We start from the raw sequence: 26,294 nt of genomic DNA, 5'->3' as shown, positions 1-26,294 counted from the left end.
TGACCCAGGGGGTAATTGGATGGACTGTACCTTCAGAAAAGAACACAGAAAAACTGGCATGTTCAGCCATGTGACCTTTATATATGTATCCATGATCAACCATCTAAAGAATCTAGATCACACTCTGATGTTAGTACCAGGTTCACTGAAATTATGACTTCTTCATATGTTAGAATTAATTAATTTAATTAATTTTGTTTTTGCTTAATTTTTTTTTTTTAAATCTGTGAAATAAGATAAATTCAATTGAGAAGCCATATTCAAAATATATTTTCACTGCTTTCAGAGAATGTATGTGTAATAAAAAAAACATATTTCGCCTTAGTACACCAGTAGATTTTTTTTTCACTTGTTTTAAGTATAAACAAAAAGTGGAGGAAAAAACCTGTTGGTGCCGCAAGTCAAAACTACTCTATATAAGTAGATACAAAGAACTTTAGGAAATATCAGAAGTCTTGATGTTTTCTGTAAAGGCAGTTTATTATTATTTAGATTTTTAACTGGAAAAATATGATCAAGAAGTAAGAAGTGTTTTATTCATTCAATTACTTACTATCAGTGTTGGGGAAAGTTACTTTTAAAAGTAATGTGTTACAATATTACGTTACTTCCTATAAAAATAACAAATTACATTACTTTTACATTACTTTTTAAATATGGGCTGGGCTTCATTGTTTGTTTTTAATATAAGAAGTTCTATTTATAGCAAATATAAAAGCCCTTCCACACTAAAAAGTGTAATGAATGAACCTCAGGATGAATGAAAAATGTATTCACGTCTATGCAGTAGAATACAGGAAAAGAGGGTTTGATACTATTAAACAACAATAAAGCACAATTGTTAGTTTATCTAAAGTAATTTTGCTTATTAGTATGGTTAAACTGTATCATCAAAGGTCTGCCGCACAGACATTTGTTAATAAAATAGAATTAGATAAATTTGTTTTACTGTATTTAATTGTTGCAGGTTTGTGTAATTTTTAGCATTTCGCCATTTTAGTTAATTTTGATATATACTAAATCTTTTTTTTTTTTTTTTTTTTTTGCTTTTTTCAATTTATTTTCTACTTGAAAAAAGTAATCTGATTGTGTAACCCACATCACTTGTAATGCATTACCCCCAACACTGCTTATTATGTACGTATGGTCATACTTATTTTTTTATTTGTTTGTTTGTTTGATCACTCAAAAATCCCCCCTCAGACCACCCAAGATGTTGATGAGTTTGTTTCTTCATTTGAGACAGATTTGCATTACATCATTTGCTCACTATTGGATCCTCTGCTGTGAATGAATGCTGTCCAAACAGTTCAATAAAAAATACAACATGCATTCCACACGACTCGCATCCTCAAATATTTGTTAAGAACTGTGGTTAATCTGTGCATATTTCACTCCTGATTCTTTTTTTCCACTCAAAGCAATAGTATGAATTGTGGTCCAGAAGCAAGATGTTGAAATGAAAAATGTTTAAAGATGGATTTGTTTCTTATTTGGACTCTCATTCCCTGTCTGCAGAAAATTTGAATAATTTAATATTTAATAATCTTCTAACAAAATGCAATAAATTGCTTATTCTCTAAAGTGACAATCTGTAGGTGACACAGACTATTTGAACTCTAAACAAACCAATGCTTTTAAACACTTTTCACTATCCAATTAATTTGGGATGGATAAAATGTACTTCGAAATGACAGTATGACAGTAGGTTCCCTTCAAGTCGACTTCAAATGCAAAATTTAAATGCAAATCAAAGCCACAGCAAGAGCAAAGGTGTAAAAATGTGCCTGAACTTTTCAAGTTTACATATTCAGGGGGTATGAAGATTATTTACAATCTGTGATCATTTGTCTTCATCGGTGGCGTTCTAAACGCTGGCACTTCTGAAACCTCCTGTATGTACAAAAACCTGAACCCTCACGTGGCCCTCTGTGGTCTATAGCCACAACACTGAACAGAAAACACTACGGATAAAGAGTGCGGTAGAAACTTCCAGGGACTGCCTGACTTCCTTCATAGCTACTTAATAGTGGAAAAAACAATGACTTTTTATAGTCCACTGACAACAAACAGAGATTTGGGGGTGGAGTGCTTTATTTGTGTTTGGTGGTGTGGTTTGCAGGCAGTTTTTGCTGAGTAGCGAGGGATGTTGTTAGTCAAGCAGCGGGAAACAGAAAGAGAGAAGAAAAGGAGGGCAGGAGGAGGAGAAGGAGGACAAAACAAGAGACGCAGAAAAAGGGGGATGATCGTATCCATATGGTGGAGCTTGTGTTCTTCACTTCCTGGACAGAGAGAGGGAGTCACAGAGAGAGAGGCTAGAGGAAGAGAGAGAGCTGGAAAGCTAAAAAGAAGTAAGGGGAAAACAACTGGAAGCGTAGCATAGTAACCCAGATCTTCTGAAGCTGTGAGCAGAAGACCGGGAGAGAGCTGTAGAAAGCGATTCAAAGCATGTGACCGTTATTTAATTACAGCGTGATTGTGAATGGGACAGGATGGGTTTTTCTGAAGATCACTGGGAGGGATAGAAAGAAAGAATGAGAGAGACTGGAAGTTCCGGTTCATGCATCACTGATGACGTGAGGTCACTTTGAGGAATTCAGGTTAGTGTTTTCATTTTTTCTGCTGTCTTCCTCCTCTGCCATCTGGAGCTCTGAAACACTTCCTTCCAATTGCCAGGGGTCCATCCACTCTGATTTTACGTCTCAAGACAGCCCTCTGTTGCTTATGGAGTACAGATCTAATTGTTGGTGAACCTCTGGCTGGAGTTAACTGTCCTTTGGTGGAGTTTGCAGACATCAGCTGAAGTTCTCGGAGAGGCGTCGCCTTGCCCTTATAAGGCAAATTCAACCGAGTGGAAAAGTATTTGCATTTGTGGTGGTACTGCTCCACTGCCTTTTTATGTCTGCTCAGTCTGGAGCTGGTGCTTGTCTTTACTCTTGGTTCCTCTTCTTGGATATGTTTATGCAAAGGATGTTTGCTGCCAGACAATAGGAGTGTTTGTCAGTGGGGTGGGCAGCATGCGTATGAACGCTCTGTCATCTACCGCAGTCTCACTCTGACAAGTGGAGTCGACACAGATCACGAGAGGAGGAGGCCGGTCCTGGATCTGCCCTCAAGCCAAATACGCATTCTGCCTTTAAAGCGCAAATGCTCATGGGAAGGCAAACACAATAGACAGTGTAAACAACAAAGCTTTTGGATTCTGTAACACTCTCTGGATCTGATTCTGCATGCTCAGCTTCTGACAGAGAGGGGATGACAGAATGGACCTCCGGTTTTGGCATCACTGGAGATCAGTAACATCAATATGAGATCTTTCAGCTCACTTGTATCAGCCACTTTGGTTTTTGGAAATTAGACTGTAAAATATTCTTCTAGGAATCTCTTTTGAAAGCACCATGACAGCAGCAGCGTGGTACCATCGGGACATTACTCGTGTGCGAGCTGAAGAGCTGCTGGCCCGTGCGGGGAAAGACGGCAGCTTCTTGGTGAGGGACAGCGAATCTGTGCCTGGAGCCTACGCCTTGTGTCTGCTGTGAGTAAAACACTTTAAGAATTGAACACACTACACAACTTCTCCACAGAATTGCAGTAATGAGTCCATGCTAGCTGCAAAAAAGGCAGAACAGGTTTGGGTGCTTAGAATTGAAGGATTTCATGCAAAATTAACATAGGCACAAATATTTTACATTTTTTTAATGTTCAGAATACGCTCTGAACCAGACAGAGATATTTTTAGCCTGATTTGCAACACATATAGTCATGCATCTTGTTGCAGCGAGGTGTAAGTTTCAGCATGAGTTTTTATTGCATTCAGAACAACATGAAACATGTGGTCCACGGACCACAAAACCAGTCATAAAGGGTCCTTTTTTAAAACAAATTGATTTATACATCATCTGAAAACTAAATAAATAACTTTCCATTACTAGGATAGGACAATATTTGGCTGACATATAACAATTTGAAAATGTCGAATCTGAGGGTGCAAAAAAATATAAAATTTGTCTTTAACAAAGAATGTTATGTTTTTATATATTTATGGTAGGAAATTTATGAAAAACTCTTCATGTAACATGATCTTTACTTAATATCGTAATTATTTTCGGCATCATTTTTTTTTTTTTACAATTTTCACCTGTACAGCATATTGTTGGTTATTGCTACAAATATACCCGTATGCCACTTATGACTGGTTTTGCAGGATCACATTTATTAGTGTGTGATCAGTCCTTCGGTGTGTGATGACCGGTTTTCCAAAGTGTATGGTGCCTAGCTTTTTAAAAACCACTTAGATTTGAAAAAGTCATGTAGTGTATTCCAGCCTTCACACCTCATGGTGATGTGACAAATTTACCTAGAATGAGTTTGGCACCACACCCAGCTGTCTATTCACAGTGCTTCCTGGTAACAATTACATTTTAAAAATTCAATCACAATAGTTACCAGGTATTGCCAATAAGTCAGTGAACTATTGTAGTCCATTTCTACAGTCTGTGCCTGTGAGATGGATTTTACAGCCATGTGTCTGCCTTCCCCATCAGGTTTCAGCAGAACTTTGGCAAGACAGTAACTGGGGCTACCTTTCAGATAGTTTAGTACTGTCTTTGTCAATGCACATGAGCTCCAGGAGACAAGATCCAGTCTACAGCAGTCCCTCTAGGCCCCAGCTTTATTCAGGCCTTAGTTTTCACTGTTTTCCTCCTGTCTCTGGCCTCTGTAGGAGGGAACAGGCTCCAGTGACCGCACTGCTTTCTCTAAACTGCGGCCCACAGCCAGATACATTCCTGAAGGCTGAGCCCTTCAGCTCCAACTCTCCCCACTTTCTTTCTCTCTCATTCATTCTCCTTTTCGCTTGTTGCATGGCTCTGGCTCATTCTTTCCTTTTGCCCTCTACCTCATCTCTTCTATCTGAAACACTTCACATGCAAAACATCTACTTACACAGTCACACCTCCTCTCTGTGCTTTGTTCTCTCTGAACATCTTTCTAAATTTGTCTTCATTGGGTTCAGCTGAATGTGTGTTTCATGTTGTGTGGACAAATACAAATAAGCGCAAGTTCTGGTTTATCTAACCTCCTATAGGCACAGAAATATGATCTTGTATGATATGACACATACCAGTGGTCTCACATTAACCACATTAACTGGCCGTCATTTATTTGACTGCTGTCTGGTTTATGGTATAAATGAGCTGAACATGCTTGCCTGTGGTCACCATGAAAATATCAATGTCAGGTGTGCACACATTGTTTCATAAAGCCACACAATGTTCCATTTATGTGATTATTTAAAGGTTTGGTTGGCTGTCTATGTTTCACTAAACATCAGATGAGATGTTTAGCAGAACGAAATCTGAAAAGGGCAAAAATCACATTGAATATGGTACAAGAACATGTGCAGTTTTATCAAGCAATATGAATCAACCAAGTTGCTCTTCAGTGAAAATCTTGCTTGACAGATATGGTCACCATTCGCTTTCATTGTATTGAAAAGAGCAGCATGAAGATCCATAGAAGAAAGTCAGTCACTACATTTTGATAGACACTTCAGAATACTAATTTTTTTGGCTGAACTAAGAATATCTAGTTTACTGTACTATCTTCACCAGTCTATCTGTTTTGTCCATAGGTTCCAGAGACATGTTCATACATACCGAATCCTCCCTGATGCAGACGGGTTGCTGGCTGTGCAGGTAAGCAGACAAAGGAGTTTGCTAATCACAATCACAAGTAAAAAAAGTAAATGCAGGCTAAAATTATGTTGTGTTAGGCAGGATACCTAAAAAGATGGTTTAACCTTTGAATGAATTTGCAATTTCACATGGAAATTACTTGACACTCATCTAGTTACTTTCACTTCTTCTTCTTCAAAAAAGAAGCAGACTTGATCTTGTTTGCTGTCTGAAGCATGCAGCTGCGTGGTTTCAAATTGACCTTGGTGGCACTCGTTGTCAATAAAATGTTTCACACAGATTCCTCCAGCACCCACGCTCCTGATCCAGTAGGGAATGACTGGAATGGGTTTGTCTGTCTGTGTGGAAATTAAAATATGTGTGACATAATTGTTTCTGTGTCAAAGATTCTGGCCACACAGCAGTATTAGATGCATTGTTGATCTTCTTGCTAATTCTTCTCTGCATGGATCAGATATGTTTTTGTGTTTCATATAGAAACACTTTACCAATAAGGAGAGATGCCTGTTTTTAAAAACACAGAATGGATAACATATACAAGCACAAGAAGAGTTATATAATCTACACAAGTTGCTTTGTGTTGTAAAAAAGAATCATTTTCTGTGTATTCTCCCCCTTCCAATGTCTGATTTATTTTAATCGCTTTTCAAGAGCTGCTCTCTTGGAAGGAAAACATGCTGCTATTTGGAGATTTTTGGGGAAATAATTAAACGTTTTTGCCAAAATGGTTTCATCGACCATGCTTTGAAAATACAAGCTTCTAAAAAAAGGCATTCAAAGAGCGGGTTATTTTATTTGTCATGATGCCTGATGGTTTAAGTAGAGAGAGAGAGAGTGTGTGTGTGTGTGTGCGCACTTGTTTGCACAGTGGGTAGCTGGCTAGTGGTTGTTCGCGGTATGTAGAGTTTGGCAGACACAAGAATGAGGGCATCATAATGTAATTGTATCTTTGGTCCATAAAGCGGAAAATCGGAAATGTTTTGGGAGTTACCCTACCTAGACCAACTTCTTGTTGTGGCAAACCTAGTAGTTCTGCAGTTTCTGCCTTCCTTTTTTAGTTTGTTCAGTACAGAGTGTATTTTTTGGTGTGTAGGTCTGTCAGAGTTCCAAATATTTCTTATTTAATAAAAAGGATACAATTTTAAAAATATTAAAACAATTAATAAGGTAGTAATAGTATATAATCAAGATCTGTCATCATAGGCCTACACATTTTGTAATATATATTTTTACGCTTTTCATAGTAGGATTTGTCCTGGTAACCTTGTAAAATGATGTAATTGTGAAATTTTGTAATGCATATTTGAAATATTTTCCTGATCTCTGAATCTGTTTGCCTGTATGTGTTGTTGAGTCATGTGTTTTTGTTTCAGGCCACGCAGGGAGTGCAGGTGAATTGTTTCCGTACTCTTAGTGATTTAGTTGTGGGTTATCAATACCCACACAAAGGTCTGGTGGCCGCTTTGCTTTACCCTGTAATGCGTGAATCAGAGCCCAACGATGAGAGCTCAGGTAAGATGGAATGTTGACTTTACAAATAACAATATCTAAATAAAGTTGTTAGTAGTCTTTTAGTTTAGTGATCGCATCCTTGGAGCTTTAGGATTTAACCAACTCACTGCTGTGTTATGAAGAAGGGACATTTTGGTAGCCTATTACAATGATTCATGTAAGCTGTACGATCTATATATTTTTTTGTATGTATTACATTTTGAATGATTCTGCTTTGTATTTATGCAATAGCTATTTTAATGGTTTAAAAAAAACAACAACAATGATTAATACAGTACAAAACATGTTATTATTATAAACATGTTACAATATATATGTAAAATATGTATAATATGTATAATGTATAGCTGTATAATGTATAATAGCTAACTCTGTGATCAAGGCTTAATAATTAATGAATCGTTTTGGCTGACTCTTTAAAAAGAACCGGTTCGAACGAATCATTTGTTTGTGAATCAAACATCGTGGATTTGCCCACTGTTTGTGACAGAAAATGCTGTGGCAGGCGGATGATATTTAGCCTAGACAGACAGCTTTTGAAAACGGATTTAAAGCTCATTTTCATTATGTTTTTCGACTGTTTTAATTACGGCCTGAAGCACACGCTGTTAGCCTATATTTAGTGTGAGGCTGCTAACACACATTTTATACCACAGGCACAAAATTCAGACATTTAAGCTCAAATGCAGGTTTCTTCTTGGTGCAGATGGTGACGATGATAAGCCAGGTTCAACATTTGTCACCCCTCCACAACGTGCAATGACCCCCACAGGCCAGCCTCCACCTCCCAATTCAGGAGCCCCTCATTTACTGCTGCAGAGGCTTCAGGAGCTCAGCACAAATAGGTACATTCACTCACACATGATCTATGGATCAAAATAAAACTTTTGGATCACATGTCTGTTTCTGTATATAAAAATGTCAATGTAAATTGCCTCTGCAGTGCAGGCTGTGAGACCGTCCTGTTACTGGATGAGTATCTGCATGGTAATGTGTGTAAGGACCTGGAGAATGTGAAAGGAGGTGCATCAGGACTGCAACACTTTCAGTGCATCCTCAGCCGAGTATGTGATAGTCTGCACAGGTGCTGTTATTCCCCTGTCTCATACTTTGAAATAAGAATATCTGTATAAAAACATTTGCAAGAAAAAAAAGTTGACTTAATGGCTTGTTTATAATAGTGAGATTGACCAGACACTGTCCAGTTTGGAGACCTTAGCGAAAGTGTTTGATCATCCTGGTGGCCACCTCACCTTCTCCACAATGCAGGTACAACCCCTGCTGAATGATATTTGTACACAATACACATGGATAAGGTGAATACAGGCCGCTTCAGTAAATCTTAACAAAGATTAATAAATAGGCTTTGCATGCATCATTTGCCCGAAGTATGAAGCATTGCTCTTTGTGGGGCTGATATAGGGAACCACAGAGTCAAAAAAAAAGGCACTGACATGTTTCTTTCAGCTGAAACAGCTCAGATTTACATTGTAGTCCCAGACTATGTTTAACCCTTGTCTGTGAAATCAGGGGTAAGTTTATTAGTATGTAATTTGTGCATAATAGCTCAAATCATTGTTGGGAAAATGGTTACTATTGCGAGTTTCACAAGAATTTTTGATTTCACAAGATACAAAGGTGTACCAATTCAAATGCAAAAGTTGGGCAAAACATGGTAACTGTTCTGTCTTTGGGTGCACAGACGAGCACAGAATGTAAATGTGTGTGTATGAGACATTAGTTTAGTACATACATGCTGTGACAGCCCTTTTCTGTCCTTGTGCTTTGGATGTATCCATGCAGAAATTTTTTTATCAGAAGTTTAAACTAATATGGTTTAAAATGCATGGTTTAAAATGATTTCAGCATGATAAACATGATATCAGAACCAAAACAGCTGGTACAAGCTGTAATGGCACAGTTCTATTCTGGAAAAGGGGGCTGGGGGTCAAAAGCTAATTTGCATTCAAAGATCTTCCACTCAAAATAGCCATTTTCAAAATGATCTAATAATTGATCTTTAGGGTATTTTGAGCTCAAACGTTACACAGAGACATTCTGGGGACACCACAGACATTTTGTATAAATGGGCATAATATGTCTTCTTTAATGGAAACCTAGAGTGTTTATTCTAAAAAATTTTTTTAGCATATGTTAAATGTTAAATATTAATTGTATTATTATTATTACAGTAGTATAGAAATTCCAAGTGCCCTTGGTAGTTTTCTTTGCCCCCCTAGTGGTCATAGGCCCCTAGGCTAAGGACCCATGCCTGAGACCCCATCATCATGGACCAGAATATCATAGATATTTTAACTTGTGCCAGAAAATAATCACATGGCTGCCACCTACAATGCCTTTGCAACATCCCATAATGTCAACACCATGCATGACCCATAGCACCCTAGCTTTGTGTAGGCGACTTCTGCATGAGCATGCAGTGCAAAGACAACAAAGACCTTTAGAAGCAAGTTTTGTGTCTATAGAATGCTCTGCCTCTTCTACCTTACCTCATATCTTCATGTTGTCTCATAAAGTCTCTTTTTGTTAGAATACAGGGAAGAGCCCTGAAGAAAGCATGGATCATCTACTTCACAAGCTCACTACCCTCTGTAACCTGTTGTCATCTCTGGAGAAAAGGGTAGAGACACATATGACAAAAACAGCATGCAATCTGTCTTGAAAACAACGTCATGATAATACTATGTGCTTTGCAGGTCCTCAAAGCTCTGCAAGAAGCTGTAACCAATCACAACTTGTCTTCGCAACCATCCACTCCTCCTGAGTCCATCACAGCCCCCAAAAAACAGGCCAGAACTAATACAGTCCACAGCTTTCAGGTATTATTGTTTCTTTGCTCACTAGTAATATGCAAGTGTTTGCCTTCATTTATGAGCATGTGTTTGCGTTTCAAGGTCAAGGTGGTCAGGTACGGCAGACAAACAGTGTCGGTAGACATAGATGCAGGAGTGCTGCTGTTTGACAAGAAGACTGGCTCATTCGGTATGGAGACTGTCACACACGACAGAAGTGAGTTTATCTTGTCTTAAAACCTGAGATACTTCCATCATTATCACACAAGGCTAGTAAATGTAAAAATCTTTATGTTATAGTCGTACAGTTAGTAAAGATTCAGAAAGGCCCTGCCAAGCTGAAAATGCTCATAGACAGTCATCACAATCCACCAAGAGAACTTGTGTTTGAAAGCATGAAGGTGAGGAGAAACACTTTAATTAGCTTTCCTTAAATGGTCCGAATGTAAATGTAAACTGATGTGTCTCCCACAGAAACGAGAAGCTTTCTGTCGGCTGCTGCAGCTTATGAAGGCCGCTCACTCGCAGCAGTCTGAGCTGGATGTCATCTCTGTGTTTGTGGGTACCTGGAACATGGGTATGGATATGCAGTATATGCTTAACAATAAAAGATATGACGGCATGGAGCATAATATTGAAGCAAACATTTTGCTTTTATTTCTGTATTTTGCCTGCAGGGGGCACTCCACCACCCGGTTCACTTCAGTCCTGGGTAACTTGCTGTGGTCTGGGTCTCACCCCGGATGAGTCTATCTCGACCTTGCCTCATGATATCTATGCAGTGGGCACTCAGGACAACCCTCAGGGCGAGAGAGAATGGGCTGAGCACATCAGAGCCACCCTTCGGAGCGCAACCAACATCGACTTCAAACAGGTCTGATTTTACGAAATCAAATTCTTAATAGTCCGGAAAAAGCCATGCTTCTTCTTTGTATGTCAATCATTTGATTGTATTGCAACAGTGTGTTAAAGCAATGTGTGAGAGCAAATTGCGAGTGTGTTTTTGTGTTTCTCCTGTAGGTGGCAGTACAGTCCCTTTGGAATATCAGACTGGCTGTGTTTGTGAAGCCAGAGCATGAAGGGCGCATCAGTCAAATAAACACGGCTAGTGTAAAAACTGGTCTGGGGAACACACTCGGTACAAATCTCTTGCTCAGACAAACAAATAAACACACTCGCTAACCCTCCTTTTCCACTGTTTTCTCACATCCTGTATGTCCTTGTCTTTTAGCCAGGCAAAACATATCAATTGATAAATAAATCATATAGTAAATAAATCATTAATTTGTTTCTTCTTGGTGGTTACAGGAAATAAGGGAGCAGTAGGAGTTTCGCTTCTCTTTAATGGCACCTCAATGGGCTTTGTGAATTGCCATCTGACTTCTGGTAGTGATAAAGCTCTCAGGTATTCACACATATCTTTAAAATAGGCCACTGCAGACCACGAAGACCACAGTTTGTAAAAGCTACCCTGCTTAAAGTCCCTATGAAAGGTTTATCTATAAACTAGGGCTCCAAAACTTCGCATTTTAGAAGATATAACCTTTCGAAACATCACCCAGCTTCTTATCAGATTTTCTGATGCTCTCAATCAGAAATGCTCATCAAATGCTCTCTAGAATCTGAAGCATCAATACATGCTGAAAACTGTGGATGAAATTGTCACTTGTCCACAGAGTGATTATTTTCTTTATGGTCAGTGGCGCAGAGCGCACGATTCAGACAGTGTGTTTATTCTTTCCTTTTGGTCAAATGATGATGTCTGCTTAATGTTGTGTTAAGCAAACAGCTGCAGCACGCGCACGGTGTGCTCTTTTCTACAGACACAATAGCGTAGAATATGTATTGTGCACAGACTGCAATATTTTATAGTGAAAATGATTGAGGTTTGACAAACAGAGTATTAGAATCAACATTGACAGGTAGAGGAGATAACACCAGTGCCATTCATCAATATGTTTTCAAACTACATATACTCAGCATGATTATGATCACTACTGCTTTACTTTAGTTTCCTGTTGAATCTGAGGAGGCAGACTGTGGCTGCCATAAACTGTCAAATGTGGCTTTATTGAGCTCAACAGCTCTGGCCCAAGCTTTCATTGGAAATTATATCAAATTAATACGTAGGATGAGCTTGCACAAATACACAAACTTGTGGTCTTTGTGTTAAGTGTCTTTGTGGTCTTTGTGTTAAGTGTTAAAGTGGGTGTGAGGACAAGTGCATATAGAATTTTTCATTACCCGATGGAAAACACTTAGAATTATATATATATACACACACACATACATATTATATATATATATATATATATATATATATATATATATAATAATATACATATATATATATATATATATATATATATATATATATATATATATATATATATATATATATATATATATATATATATATATATATACATATAGAATATATATTTATATATATATATATAAATATGAACACTTGAATAATGACTTGAATAAAGTCGAGTGTCTATTTTGCATTGTTCCTTCTTTTTTGTCTTAGGAGGAACCACAACTTCCAAGACATCCTCAGACTCTTGTCTCTTGGAGAAAAGCAACTCAGCACTTTTGACATCAGCCTTCGCTTCAATTATCTCTTTTGGTTTGGAGACCTCAACTACCGCCTGGACATGGATGCACAGGTCACATTTCTCTCTATATTTTAGTCACTCTTGCCTTACTTATTCCCACTCACTCCTTTTTATTTAACCGTGATCCGTAGCCTTTCAAACCCTGCTCCGAGCAGATCCCATTAATAGCATGAAATTGTTCGGTGAATCCTTGTGCTCACTTGTATCATATATCGATGGTCATCTGTCCCCGTCTTTTTTTTTTTTGCAGGACATATTGAAGCATGTTTCAAAGCGAGAATTTGAGGAGCTGATGTGTGCAGACCAATTGACTAGAGAGCGGCACAGAAGAAAGGCCTTTTTTAACTTTAGTAAGAACCGCAGCTGCTCTTCTCCTCCCACAGACACATTAAATCAGTAGATGTGATTACACAAAAAATGTTGGACAATTTAATATTTCATTCTTTATTTTGTTCTTGCTCTCTCTGTTAAGAGGAGGAGAAGATTTTGTTTCCACCCACCTATCGGTACGAACGTGGTTCTAGAGACTGTTATCTATGGCAGAAATACAAGTCCAGTGGGGTAAAAAAATTCAGTTGTTAATGACATCCTACCATCTTGTTTACACCTGTGAATCACAATGAGGGATATTATTAGGCATGACAACATAGAAGATTACAATTACTCCTCTCATCCTTGATGTTTTATATTATTTTGTTTTATTAAAACCTTCTTCAGGTGCAAGTCAACGGGCCATCATGGTGTGATAGAGTTCTTTGGAAGTCCTACCCCGAGTCTCACGTAATCTGTACCTCATATGGTATGTTATTCCTGTTTCTTTCAGTACTTTTTCTCATTACCATAGTAGCATTCTAAAAAGAAAAAGTGTGGACTACATTTCTTTTCTAAAAAAAAATATAGTCCATGTAACAGCCATGGCTAGACAAACTCCTTTGTTGGTTTGCCTTTTAGCTTGAGGGAAGCAACTAAAACACTAGACTATTTTTGTAGCATTTTTGAATAAGATGTGTGCTGCTGCTCTGCACTACAAAGGTTTACTTTGGGTACGATTGTAGGTCTGCGGTTAACAATCAGAGTCATATCCTGTCCGTTTGTCTGCTCTTCAAACATGTGAATTTAGCCTCCTCAGCAAAGGCCTCAAACAAGTATTTTGCTGATGTATATGATCACAGCCAGCCCTCACCAGATGCTTAGTACTTCATAACTACATCACATTAATATTTTTATTAACTTATTAATTTAAATGGCAGCTTTTAATTGAATGGGAATGTGATGTTTAGTTAATTAGGTTATTTATTAATGGGATGTTACTAATGTTCAGGTGATGGTTTGTATGTTTTTTAGCAGTGCTGTCAAACGATTAATCGCAATGAATCTAATACAAAATAAACGTTTTTCTTTGCATAATATGTGTGTTCTGTGTATATTTATTATGTATACATAAACACACACACATACAGTATATATCTGGAAAATATTTAAATGTATTTGCATGTCTATATTTATATTAGGTAACACTTTATTCAATAGTCAATTTTAGACTATTTACAACTAGTGGTCATCAGAGTATTAGTGGACTGTCTGCTTAATAACTTTATTTTGATGGTTCCACAACATACTGACTATGAGACACGCAGCTTATTCTGCTGACCCTAAACTTACCATAACAGTCTACTCTGAGAGTTAGTAGACATGTAGCTGCAAGTTAATGGGAATTAGTTGACATGCAGTTGACATATAGTCACCAATAATTATTAGAATGTCTGAAGTGGACAATCAAAATAAAGTGTAACCATATATTTTTAAAATGTATATTACATATAAATATATTTAATATATAAACATAACTTATTTTTCAAAAATATATACATGTATGCGTGTAAATTTATATGCGCATAGTAAATATGCACAGCACACGTACATAACGTCAACAAAAACGTTTATTTGAAATGTGATTAATTGCACAAGACTTTTTAGACTAATAAATCCCAGTTACAGCTTAATTAATTGACTTTCTAAGCACGCACCGCATATTAAACAAATATTTTAACTGATCTTATTAGGATGCACAGATGACATCTTCACCAGTGATCACTCTCCTGTTTTTGCAACTTTTGAAGTGGCTGTGATATCACAGTCTCCCAGAACAGGTATGGAGTCCTTTTTCATTTTAAATCGTTGACACTGGAATGTTTGACCTTCAGGTCATTGCATAACTCAGTTATAATAAGGGTTGCTGAACATGCATTTCATTAAGGAACCACCATTTCCTTTTGCCACTGAACACATGTTTTACCAAGGCTGGTTAATTTTACCAGCACCAGCATGATTAAGTCTAAAACGATTTCAGCTTTTAGATCATTCTTAAAGGGTTAGTGCACCAAAGAATTAACATAATGTCATCATTTACTCTAATGTTGTTCCAAACTCATTGATTGTTGTATAAGTTTAAACTTATAATACGTAATGGCAAACCTCACTGGTTCTCAAATGCACATTTGAACTTCCATTTATTGTGTTTGATGTGCTTTATGTATGTACTTTTATCTTTATGTGAATACATCTTCAGACACTTTTGATAAAATGTTTTGATTAATATATGGATTTCTTTTACAATCTTTTGATTAATTTTTCATAACGGAACATAAATCTTTTAGATTTCATAATGTTTCAAAGTTGAACAAAAATCTTTGGGTTTTGAATGACATGAGGCTATAAGAATTTATATTTTTGGGTGAACTAGCCCCACGAATACAATCAGCTGTAATAATTCAACAAGTATTTTTTAAATTGAGTATTTGTTTAGTGCTTCTCTTAGTGTCATAACCATCTGACAGTCCTCTTTGTCCATCTCTGCGAATGTAGAATTGGGTTCAGAGAGAGCCAGCATTGAGCTGGAAGCGACTGAGGCCATAGTGAAAACTGCTAGCAAGGCCAAGTTTTTCATTGAGTTCCACTCACGCTGTCTAGAAGGTATCTTTTGTGCAATAATCAATGTTTCTTTGCCAATCTGCTTCCTTTTGAAATGTCAGGAGGTCATATGATAAATGTGACAGTTCTTTCTTCTGTTTCTGTGTAGAGCCTCGTCGTTCTGCTGAGAATGACTCACAGTGCTGTGAGGTACCAGGGTTTCTCAAACTTGGCTGGTCTTCAAAACAGTTCCCCAAGGTTGATACAATTTGGCTCAGTATGGTCATTTGTATATATGCTCTGTTTAATAAGGATTTGACAAGTTTGGTTGGTGCACCAAATGAAATTCATCTTTTTGTCCTTCTTTTTTCAGCTCCACCCAGTGTTCTCAGATTTAGAGCATCTCCGGGAACAGCACTTGCTGTTGTCTGTCAAGTCATGTGATGGCTTTGAGTCATATGGTACATGATCAAGCTTATCATGTCTTTTTGAGTGAAGTTTCTCTGGAACAGTGGTTTTATTTTTAGAAAGAAATTGCATCATAACTAGGAATACACACATCCTCTTAATTTTAAATGGCTCCATTTACACCAGGCCACATAAATGTGTCTCCACAAATCAGATATAAATCAAATCTTAAATTTCCATGCTATATTTTGAGTTTATGTCAACAAAAGCAACAGTTACGCACAGCATTTTATTGATCATCGGCTAATTTCACAATCAAACACCTCTACGGTAGAAAGACCAGCACCAGGACTGGAAAAATTAGTTTCTTACTACTTTTAATGACGGTGACTTTGTGTTGAGAGTCCTCAACTTGCTTTCAGTTTCATTTGTGTCAGTTTGCCCATCGACTTGCTGGTTAATATTTCAAATATCCTTTAACAAAATCTCACACGTTTATTTTTTTTCAGCATTTTGGGAGGAGTAAAATACATATAAAATACAAATACAACCAGATGCATTTACACTTTTTAATTTTTATCTGGAATGCATTCCAGACCACCTCCTGAAATGGACTGGGCGATCAGATTTAAAACCATGTCAAAAGCGTTTTGGAGGTTATTTACTCCTGGTCTTTTCATGAATCGCATGAAGTTACCAGGTAAATACAGGCCCATATATTGTATATGTAATGGGAGTTCTGCCATTTCAGGTGAGTGCTGTGTGGCTCTTCGCTCAGTAACAGGGAAGTCATCAGATCTTTTTGAGACATGCTTGACTCACAGAGGAGAAGAGATGGGTTCTATTCGAGGACGAATCAGGGTTTATGTACCACCAGACCGCCGAAGGATCCGGGAAAGGGTCTATGGTTGGTTATCATTTCCTTTTTTTGTTCCTCCTCTGCTTTGGCTCTATTTTCACTTTTCTTTCTACCATAGCTTCCTCTTTTGCTTTGTTTGGCATGATCTTATCCAGACGCATTCTGAGATCTTCACTGAAATATGACCCTTAATGTACTGCTCACTGAACAGTCAGTGGCTTTGTCACAGGTGACTACATATTTAAACATTTAGACATGAGACATGTCTTCTCCACATTGCAGAGTGGCTCTGCATGGAGAAGGATGAGAAGGAAATGACGAAGGATCATTTGTCTCGCCAGTCTTCCAGTGCATTCTCAAACCAGTGAGTGAAAAATAAGCCTAGGTTAAAAAATTGTGTTTACTTTATCTAATGGTAAAGTATTTTTGGTAGCACTTTATTTTACGGTTACACATATTAGTTGCTTATTAGCTTGCATATTACTAGAATCTTAGCCATTTATTAGTGCCAATTAAACACATATTTATGCCTTATTCTACAAGACCTTATTCTGCATCCCTAATCTTATCCAATAAACATAACAACTATTTTACTAATTACAAATAAGTTGTAGTTAATAGTTAGCAAGTGTTACCTATTCTGAAGTGTTACCATATTTTTATTCACATGATTATGTTCTGCTACCTATTTCCATTGGACATCGCCCTGATGACACTTTATGTTCCCACTGTAGAGCACCATCATCCTCGTATATGGCAGCACCTAATAGCTACACCAATCCTGCGTACTTCATCTTTGAAGGGGTTCCTGTGTTGCGAAGAGTCGAAGAGATTCCCTCATCCGGCAAAGAATCCCAAGTGGTATATGCCAAAGATGCTGTGATACAGCTCCCAAAAGTGACTGCAGGTCACAGCCATGTCAAAAGATCTGCTCGGAGGTCTGACTTCACAGAGATTGAGATTCCTGGATCTTTAGCACCCTATAAATCATCTCGCGAAACTCAGAACGAACTGACGTCAACCGCATCCTCTTATCAGCTTTTCCCAGGTCCAGACATTCCTAATACATCCCCAAACCAAAGACACATCACCTCCTCGAATACATCTTTACTGTTGCAGTCCCACAAGCACAATGCAACACAGGATTCAGTATTATCAGTCAAAAAAGTCACAAACTCCTACATGAACAGTTCTGTTTTTTCCCGGGACGTACAGGCCCCACTCAAAGAAAAAGTCAGAAAGGACTATCAGAGGCTACATCAAGATCGTCCACCGTCAATGGGAAATGGACCAAAGCTGTACCCGTATATATCCACAAGGGTTCCCGTTCATGAATTCTCAAAACCCTGGATAGCACAGCAGCCAACTACAGCTTCAGGAGACAACTCACTTACAGCCCTGCAAATTGCTAAATCACTAAGTGAGGTGGATTTTCAGCCAGTAGACAGAAAGTACCAGTTTAATCAAATGTCGTCTCAGCAAAGGCATCATGGATATAATTATGGTTTAGCTAGTGAGAGAAACTACAGCTGGGAGAAAGAGGTAAGTTGAGTAATTTTCTGATATGGATTGTGTTGTTGCATTGTGTAAATATGGATTTTAGGATTAGCTGTGGGGTTTAGATTTGTTGTATATAAAAGCATCATATGTCCGCAGGTGTCAGTCTTACATGGAGCTCCAGAAACAGTGCGGGAGCTGCTTAGCACTCTGGGTTTGCAGCGCTACACACTGGACCTCAGCCGTAATGGCTGGGATGATCTTGATTACTTCAGGTAAGGTTGATGTGATGTAGCCAAAAATCTGACATCTTCATTTGCTTCTTTTCTCAGAGCCATTTGCTCCACTCCAAAATAAAAATTTTGTCAAACCCATAAAAGCTTAGTTCTCTTCCGGGAGGCTTGTGATCGTCCCATTGACTGTCAAGTAATGAACACTGTCAAGGTCCAGAAAAGTATGAAAGACATCTGGACTTTGTGTACACTGTGTAAGCCACAACACAACAATATGTCTATGTTCATTTACACTTGGATTTGAAGGAAAACAACATATCGGCGTGTTGTACACTGTGCGTACACTGATTATGTCCAGACCATACTCTCCAAAATGGCACTACAGTGACACAGAGTCAGAATTGTTGAATAAAGTTGTTATTTATTTATTCATTTTTGCATACAAAAAGTAACCTCATAGTTCCATAATGTGATGGAGTATTCTGAGATGTCTTCCATACATTTCTGCACCTTGACAGTATTAATTCTTTGGCAGTCAATGGGACAATCACAAACCCTCCCGGTCTTTATCCAAAATATCTTAAATTGTGTTCTGTAGCCAAATTAATCTTTTTACAAGTTTGGAACAACATGGGGGTAAGTGATTCATGACAAAACTTTCATTTTGGGTTGGAGTAACCCTATTCTAATCAGCTATGGTGCTTCGTGAAAATATATATGTCAGTGTGTGTGCTCTTCTCGTGCAGTGGTATTACAGAGGAAGAGTTGTGTGCAGCAGGTGTGTCTAACCCGTCTCATCGACGAAGAATTCTGGAGAACCTTCCCAAGATCTGGGACTGATTTGAAAAGAATATCAGGTGTCTAGAGACCATAAATGACATGCTTTTGTATTACTAATAATATTTTTTTTTACTCTTTGTAATTTTAAATTCGATTCATAATAAAGTTTATCACACAATGTGTTCATTCTGTCCCTGTGGTCCTAAACATACAGTGTGGAATAAGCTACAGTCTGACACTTGCTTCTAACAATCCAAACAAATCATGTGTATGACTAAAACACAGACTCTTTTATTGTTTACTTTAGCATTGAGCGTCTTGATACTTCTGCTTAGTTACTGTGTATATAATAGCACAAAAAGTCAACCTCGTCTTATCTGAGCATTAGCTGTGAGATTTTCTGGTTCAGTACCTTCACAGCTTAGCCTAGGAGCCTAGGAGACCTCTTGCTATAAATTACCCTTTTAAAAGTGCATAAATCAATTGTTTGCTAAAGGAGTCAGCTGGTCCTTTTCAGAAGAATACATATTTTACTATTTACCCCAGGGATTTAATTGCAGCGATGCTGTTATCCCCTTTACTTAAGAGATAAACTGATGGATTTTTAATGCTTAATTGAGCAAAGACAACGATTTCCAGTGAGGTCCATAGACTACAGAGAGGTCTAGAACTATAACCTGCAAAAAAGGTAACAGAATTGGCACTGTTCACATTTTTCCTGAACATTATAGGTGTAAAATGATGTCCCACAGGGATTTAATACACATCGTAAAATGTCAGCCTATTTGTTTTTATTCATAAGCTATAAAACCAACTAGCTATACTTAATTTATGATGTCACCTTGACGTTAGCTCAATTCTCCCACCTTCACAGTCCTAAAGCATTTATTTTGGCCTTTATCTGTATATTTGCAATTTTATAAATTATGTAATAATCACTTTAGATTATGGTGATGGTTTTATAAATTGCTGATTTTTGTTAAATACTATTCGGTGTCAATATTTGATCATCTTTAAACTTGACAAATATGGTACAGAAGGTTGTTCGAATAAAAACAGGATCTTTGAGAACTATGTTTGACCTGACTCTTAGACATATCAAAAACAATGAGTCTGGAGTATTTGTAATGACATCCAGAGACATCATACGTCTTGCATAAGTGTGGTAATCTGATGGATGAATAGATCTAGACAGACACAGACAGAAAAATATGAATTAGAGAAAGTTCAGTGCAAGTTCACATCCTTGTGCGTTCTCTGCATCTCAGTGAGTCTGGCTGTTGCATCAGTTTAATGATAGCTTATCACTAATAAACTTCCTTTCTGCTCTAATGTCCCATTTGGCTCTTCTTGGCTCTTTCTATCTATCTGCTTTTCCATGACACAAAGGAAAGTGGGCGTAGTAGGTGTTTATTCTACATCGGCATGCCTGCCTTCACCTGTCAGTTATTAGATTATGTAGGCCAGAGATGAAGAGTGAAACTGAGCTGTATTCCCAGTAACCTACAGTTTACATTAAATTACCGATTCACTGTCCCACTCACATTCCTGTACAATTTATTAAAATTCCCATAACTCTCTCTTGGAATAACCTTCAGTTCAGAGGAAGTGGGTCTTACCATACAAACAAAGCAAACTAATCTCCCTAGCTTTCACACAGCTGCTATTTTCTTTCAGGAGATATATACATTTTTTAAATTATATAATGTCAAATAAATTTAAAAACTATATCACAGATTATTTAACTTCAAACTGTAGTTTATTACTGCAGCCAACATCATAAAACAATTGTGCAAATATTCAATGTGAACTTTAACTTAGAGAAGCATAGCAGTCATGCACCCTATTATGGCACTCCAACTGATCACCAGCAGATAAAAGTCTTCTTGAAGTAACCTTTTGTCCTGTTCGTTTAGCCTTCTAGACTCTCTCAATCTTTTTTTTTTTTTTTTTTTTTTTTTTTTTTTTTTAAAAAAACATGGTCTGATATAAATGTCTGATTATTTACGAGTCACTAAAGAATCAATTACAGCAAATGAGAATTAAGGTCTACTCTCTAAGTCAGACATGCACTACTGGTCAAATAGGTCAGTATTTTAACTTTTTACAAAATATTAACTTTACTCCAAACAAATATGCATAAGATAGAACTCTTGGGAAATACATTTCTTTAAAACCTGGGACTTTTTTGGAACTTAAGTGAATTGTTATGGGATACATTTCGGCATAATGGCACAATTTCTTGCATATGGTAAATAGCACACACACAGCCACATGGCTTACTGGAAGCGAAACGATAAAGTGAAACAGAATAAAGGAAGGGCATTTGTGCTTAATTAGATCCAACTACGTTTCTAAAATATCCTGCAATTAAAATATTACGCGTGTCTGTGTGGAGTCGCCATAACGGAAAGAAAACAGCACCATGTGTGCGTGCGATAAAGTGTCGTATGATGTACCTTCAAGGATTTTATCATAAAAACTGGGCTGTATCGTTTACGAGAGCCAACAAGTAATGTTTAAAGGGCATGTGAGATGAGCTACGATTGTAAATTACCGTCTGCGCGATGGGCAAAGATGCCACAAACTGATAAGAGCGTGATATGATACCGAGATGAATTCAAGCGATTTAGTTTGCGGAATTATATCCCAAGGAAAAGTAGAAGAGTTTTAATAGGCTATCTAAGACTAGTTTTTTTTTTAAACACCTTAGCGGGTTTGTAGTAGTATTTAAGAAAAGTGATGAGATATTGACTAATACCTGCCACTAATGTTGGTGAACTGTTTTTAAGGATCTGAGGGAGAAACTTTGGCGCCGATTCCCCGGCCCTCAGCTAAAGCCCTCACCTAGTCCGGCGGACCACAGCAGATCGAGAGCGCCCAGTGCGAAAAATCTGGATGTCTAACCCTTTCAAACTAGTAGTTTTTTTAAAAACACTAGCGACAACCATCTACGTTCACGTTTTGACCTGCGAAGGAACGCATGAAGCTCGTTCAGTTGAGTGAACGGTAAGTTTTGGTGCGTGAGAGTGACTCCGCGTGCTCCTCTTTCTCTGTGTTCTTCCAAAAAAAAGTACGCTTCGTGTGCACTAAATGTGCGCGGAAAAGTTGTTCCTTCTGTTTTGTGATTTATTATAAAGCAGCACCGTGCTCAAACGGGTTACATATGAGTGTATTTCGGAATAGCCATGATTTAAGTGATTTTTTTTTTTTTACACATAAGATTTTGTGCGAATCTTGAATATTGTTTTAAACCGAAACCCTACGATGAGTCAAAATCCGACTTCTAAGCGCACAAAAGAGTCTGTGCTTCGTAGGAGTCTTTGTTGATTTTATTTCGAAATAAAATGTTATGCACTGAAGTCTTCTTTATTTCTAACTCGCTGTTTCTGAGAATTGCTGTAAACATCTTTTGTTGTTATTTTAACAGAGAAATGAATTCATTAAGGAAAAGCGTCTCAGGGAATTTGTCTCTTCCATACACCACACTGATACCAAGGTCTGAGAAAGAAGTGAATTTCAGCTGTCTCTTCAATGAGGAGTTCAAGTACATTCTTCTACCTGTATCGTACTCCTTAGTGTGTTTCCTTGGACTGATACTTAACTCTGTGGCTCTGTGGATGTTTATCGCTAAGATGAGGCCCTGGAAATCCAGTACGATTTATATGTTCCATCTGGCCCTGTCGGATACGCTCTACGTGCTCTCCTTGCCTATGCTCATATACTACTATGCAAACCGCAGCCACTGGCCTTTTGGAGTTTTTCTCTGTAAGATTGTGCGGTTTCTTTTCTATGCTAACTTGTACTGCAGCATCCTTTTTCTCACTTGCATCAGCGTGCACCGCTACCTCGGTATCTGTCACCCCATTCGGGCTCTGACTTTGGTCAAGCCACGCCATGCCCACATGGTGTGTGGTTTTGTCTGGACAGCTGTTATAGCCTGCCTGGTGCCCAAGCTGATTTTTGTCAACACTTCTCAAAGAGGAAATGACACTTTGTGTCACGATACCAGCCGCCCGGAGGAATTTCACAATTATGTTACCTACAACTCAGTGGTGATGGTTCTGCTGTTCATCCTGCCGTTTCTGGTCATCATGGTCTGCTACTGTTTAATGGCGCGGGCCCTTTGCCGCCCCCGAAAGGGCCTGTCCCAAAGTCAACCGAGTTCATCCCGGAAGAAGTCTATTAAACTTATCATAGTGGTGCTGGTTGTGTTTGCAATCTGCTTTGTACCCTTCCACATCACCCGTTCGCTCTACTACGCCTACCGCATTCTAGACGCAGATTGCAGATTGCTTAATATCGTCAACTTTGCTTATAAAATCACTCGCCCACTTGCTAGCATGAACAGCTGTTTGGACCCCATCCTCTACTTTATGGCAGGGGATCACTACCGCTCTAAACTCCTCAGAGCGTTCACTAGACAAACTCCGAACACTCGTTCTACTGCGTGTGTGCACGTTAACAACATCGGGCTGGCCTTTAAGAACCCAGATGCCCAAGCTGGCACTGAGTCGAGACTCTAGATTCACATACCCAGACATTTTGGGTAATCTTAAAAAGCACATCTGGAAGACATCCCAAGCAATCTCGGTCAACAGTCATCATTTTGCAGATACGCATCCAGAAGAATTCAGGACAGTTTTATAAACACGTAAAGAAGATCTGTTTGGATGTGGTTTGCACCCCTGATTTTTATTTTTTTTTTCATTCAGTGTGATTATTGAGGAACTGCAGCTTGTTTTAGAAAAAGCTCTGATGGCCAATCACTCCTGGTTACTTGTCATGTTGAAGTTTCTCACTGTTGGTCAAGGACACAGCTTGGCGGCGTTGGGGTTCTGTCAACACTGAAAACAAAACCTACTCTATATGCCAGAGATGGACTCTGGCCTATGACTGTTACTACAGAAATGCCAGTACAAAGCCTTTTGTGTCTCGTGTCATGTGTGAAGGTCCTATGGTAGGAAAAGTAGGTGTGAAACGTTCTGCCAAAAAGTAGGACTTGAGTTTTCATAGAATTTTGCCAATGAAAGAAATCAATCTTGTGTTGATTATTAAAGAATACCCAATTTATTCTACTCTTTATGTTGATCTTGAAAGCATTGCAAGGATAAGATAAAATGGCATTTATTTAAATCAAACAGAGCATTTGGAAACTTTTCACTTTGAGTGAAAAGGTGAATGGTTGTAGGGGAAGCTGAAATTCGAGCTGCGGTTGTGCAGTTATCCCCGCTTGGCTTGCTTCATTCCTCTTGCAGATGTTTTTCTCTTTTGGCGGAACCGATCTACAGCTGTGTTGCTGTACATGTGTGTTTGTGTGTATTTGTGAGTATTCGCATAGCATGGCTGAATGAAGGAGAAAAAAAGATCGAAGAAATCAGATCCGATTTGGCGTACCGAGGAGAGAGATTTTTTTTTTGTCCCCCGGATGCAACCTCTTTGAGAATGTTTAGGAGTTTATATATTTTATTATTTCGTGTTTAGTTTCTTTTAAAATAATGTTATATGTTATGACGGTTCTCTGGTCATGGTATTTTAATTTGTATTTACATTATGTGTTTTGTATTTGCTTTTGCATATATATGGCCCTCTCCGATACAAACAAAATCCCAACTAAAATAAATCAGAAGAAGAAGAGACCATACTTGTTTACAAAATACTTAAGTAGAATGAAGGGGTCTATTTTATTTACAGCATGCTAGAAAATGTATTATAAAGCTAATAATTTATGTCTGCTATGTGCTTTTTTTTATACTGCCAAGAATTTGATCATTTACATCTTATTTTTTTAATTTTGTGTGCATTGAAATGCATTTGTGTTTAAGTATTTATATCGAACCATATATACTGTACAGTATGAGATTGTGGGAGCCAGGTGGAAATCTCTTCATTTTTTTCCCTATTGGTCAGTAGAGGTCCCCAGAGCTGTTTTCAAATGTTTCTAATAAGGAATGAGTGCATGGACTTAATACTCACGTCTTCTTGAGTTCTCTGTCCAGTGCCTTTGACTGTGATGAATAGACCTGTTGGCTGCTGCTTTTGTTATGGTGTTGCTCAGGTCACGAATAGTTTAATATTCACGTGAGATTTAAAGCACTAAAATCACTCTTAATATTTGGAAACAAATGGAATCAAGGTCCATACACCATACGTGCATATAAAGAAAAAGATGACTACAATTTGCTCTGTTAGGGATTTCTGTTCGAAATGGGAAAACAACCTCTGTGAGTACTACAATTAAAAGCAAACAAACCAGTTTTTAAGTGCTGCCAATTGCACGTTTTGTTTTTGAAGTGGTAAGCCTGCTTTTATTGTAATACTTCTACAGGTAAATATTACACACTTATATGTTGTTGTCAGAGAGGGTGGGTGATGTTCTAAGTCGGACATTTATTTCTCTTTAATAGTCCTCATTTTCCCTCCCCCTCTGTCTCTCATGTCCTGAACTGTTTTCATCCTCTCATTCTTGTGCATTGCCCAAGGACAAGGGTTGGGAGAAATCAATGTTGTGAGCACCGCAGTATAATACTCATAAAAGACACTGAGCAATAAAAATATTTTTACTGCTGGAGAAGAATGTTTTTTTTCCCATCAGTTCTAGCAATAAGTAACCATTATGTGTTTTATTTGTGTTGTACACTGACATAGAAGAGCTTTTACACAGTATAAAGAGAATCGATTTCTTTGGTCGCAAAAACATGTTTTCGATCAATCTTTATCTGTGATGATGCTAAAATGGCAATAACAAAGTGGATGTATTATTTTTTATATTGCTTGCATAGTATTTTTGTTATATATTTAAATGCATGCATATGTTTCATTATTATGTATATGTTATATATTATGTACATGATAAATGTTTTATGCAACAACAAACAAAAAACTTTATGTTGGATGCTATTAATTGTTTGACGGCACTAATGTCTTTGACAATAAATATATATATATATATATATATATATATA

The 26,294-nt window shown here is 37.8% G+C and overlaps 2 protein-coding genes across 5 annotated transcripts; both read left to right on the top strand.

Annotated features, from left to right (window-relative positions):
• The first annotated feature begins 2,164 nt into the window (after window positions 1-2,164).
• Window positions 2,165-19,511, top strand: inppl1b (inositol polyphosphate phosphatase-like 1b). 3 transcript variants are annotated; one of them, XM_043258088.1, is made up of 28 exons: window positions 2,165-2,600; window positions 3,379-3,535; window positions 5,633-5,696; window positions 7,070-7,208; window positions 7,915-8,053; window positions 8,152-8,292; window positions 8,390-8,477; window positions 9,760-9,849; window positions 9,926-10,048; window positions 10,124-10,238; window positions 10,322-10,422; window positions 10,496-10,598; window positions 10,699-10,895; window positions 11,042-11,159; window positions 11,330-11,426; window positions 12,555-12,693; window positions 12,893-12,992; window positions 13,115-13,203; window positions 13,360-13,441; window positions 14,706-14,792; window positions 15,508-15,615; window positions 15,722-15,810; window positions 15,926-16,013; window positions 16,712-16,867; window positions 17,102-17,183; window positions 17,554-18,361; window positions 18,476-18,591; window positions 19,296-19,511. In XM_043258088.1, the coding sequence occupies exons 2-28, from the start codon at window positions 3,399-3,401 to the stop codon at window positions 19,387-19,389; spliced, it is 3,690 nt and encodes a 1,229-aa protein (XP_043114023.1). In that variant the 5' UTR covers window positions 2,165-2,600; window positions 3,379-3,398; the 3' UTR covers window positions 19,390-19,511. The 3 variants fall into 3 exon arrangements, with proteins under 3 accessions (XP_043114023.1, XP_043114022.1, XP_043114024.1); XM_043258087.1 differs by having other exon boundaries at window positions 2,677-3,535; XM_043258089.1 differs by lacking the exons at window positions 2,165-2,600; window positions 3,379-3,535; window positions 5,633-5,696; window positions 7,070-7,208; window positions 7,915-8,053 and having other exon boundaries at window positions 8,270-8,292; window positions 9,767-9,849.
• Window positions 19,512-21,565: 2,054 nt separating this feature from the next.
• p2ry4 (pyrimidinergic receptor P2Y4) lies at window positions 21,566-25,900 on the top strand. Of its 2 annotated transcripts, XM_043257158.1 has the most exons (3): window positions 21,566-21,580; window positions 22,122-22,338; window positions 22,760-25,900. In XM_043257158.1, the coding sequence occupies exons 2-3, from the start codon at window positions 22,313-22,315 to the stop codon at window positions 23,853-23,855; spliced, it is 1,122 nt and encodes a 373-aa protein (XP_043113093.1). In that variant the 5' UTR covers window positions 21,566-21,580; window positions 22,122-22,312; the 3' UTR covers window positions 23,856-25,900. The 2 variants fall into 2 exon arrangements, with proteins under 2 accessions (XP_043113093.1, XP_043113092.1); XM_043257157.1 differs by lacking the exon at window positions 21,566-21,580 and having other exon boundaries at window positions 21,847-22,338.
• The last annotated feature ends 394 nt before the right edge of the window (window positions 25,901-26,294 follow it).

This window comes from Puntigrus tetrazona, chromosome 14, assembly GCF_018831695.1.
Source record: "Puntigrus tetrazona isolate hp1 chromosome 14, ASM1883169v1, whole genome shotgun sequence".
Lineage (NCBI taxonomy): Eukaryota > Metazoa > Chordata > Actinopteri > Cypriniformes > Cyprinidae > Puntigrus > Puntigrus tetrazona.
Note: the sequence above shows the minus strand (reverse complement) of the source record. Positions and strands in the feature narration are given on the sequence as shown.

Bases quoted from the DNA above. Each gene is read 5' to 3' on its own strand.
- inppl1b (XM_043258088.1), top strand. From the start codon at position 3,399: ATGACAGCAGCAGCGTGGTACCATCGGGACATTACTCGTGTGCGAGCT. The intron at 11,427-12,554 runs GTATTCACACAT...TTTTTGTCTTAG, and splicing joins GGTAGTGATAAAGCTCTCAG to GAGGAACCACAACTTCCAAG. The intron at 13,204-13,359 runs GTAAAAAAATTC...AACCTTCTTCAG, and splicing joins AGAAATACAAGTCCAGTGGG to GTGCAAGTCAACGGGCCATC.
- p2ry4 (XM_043257158.1), top strand. From the start codon at position 22,313: ATGAAGCTCGTTCAGTTGAGTGAACG. The intron at 22,339-22,759 runs GTAAGTTTTGGT...TTATTTTAACAG, and splicing joins CTCGTTCAGTTGAGTGAACG to AGAAATGAATTCATTAAGGA.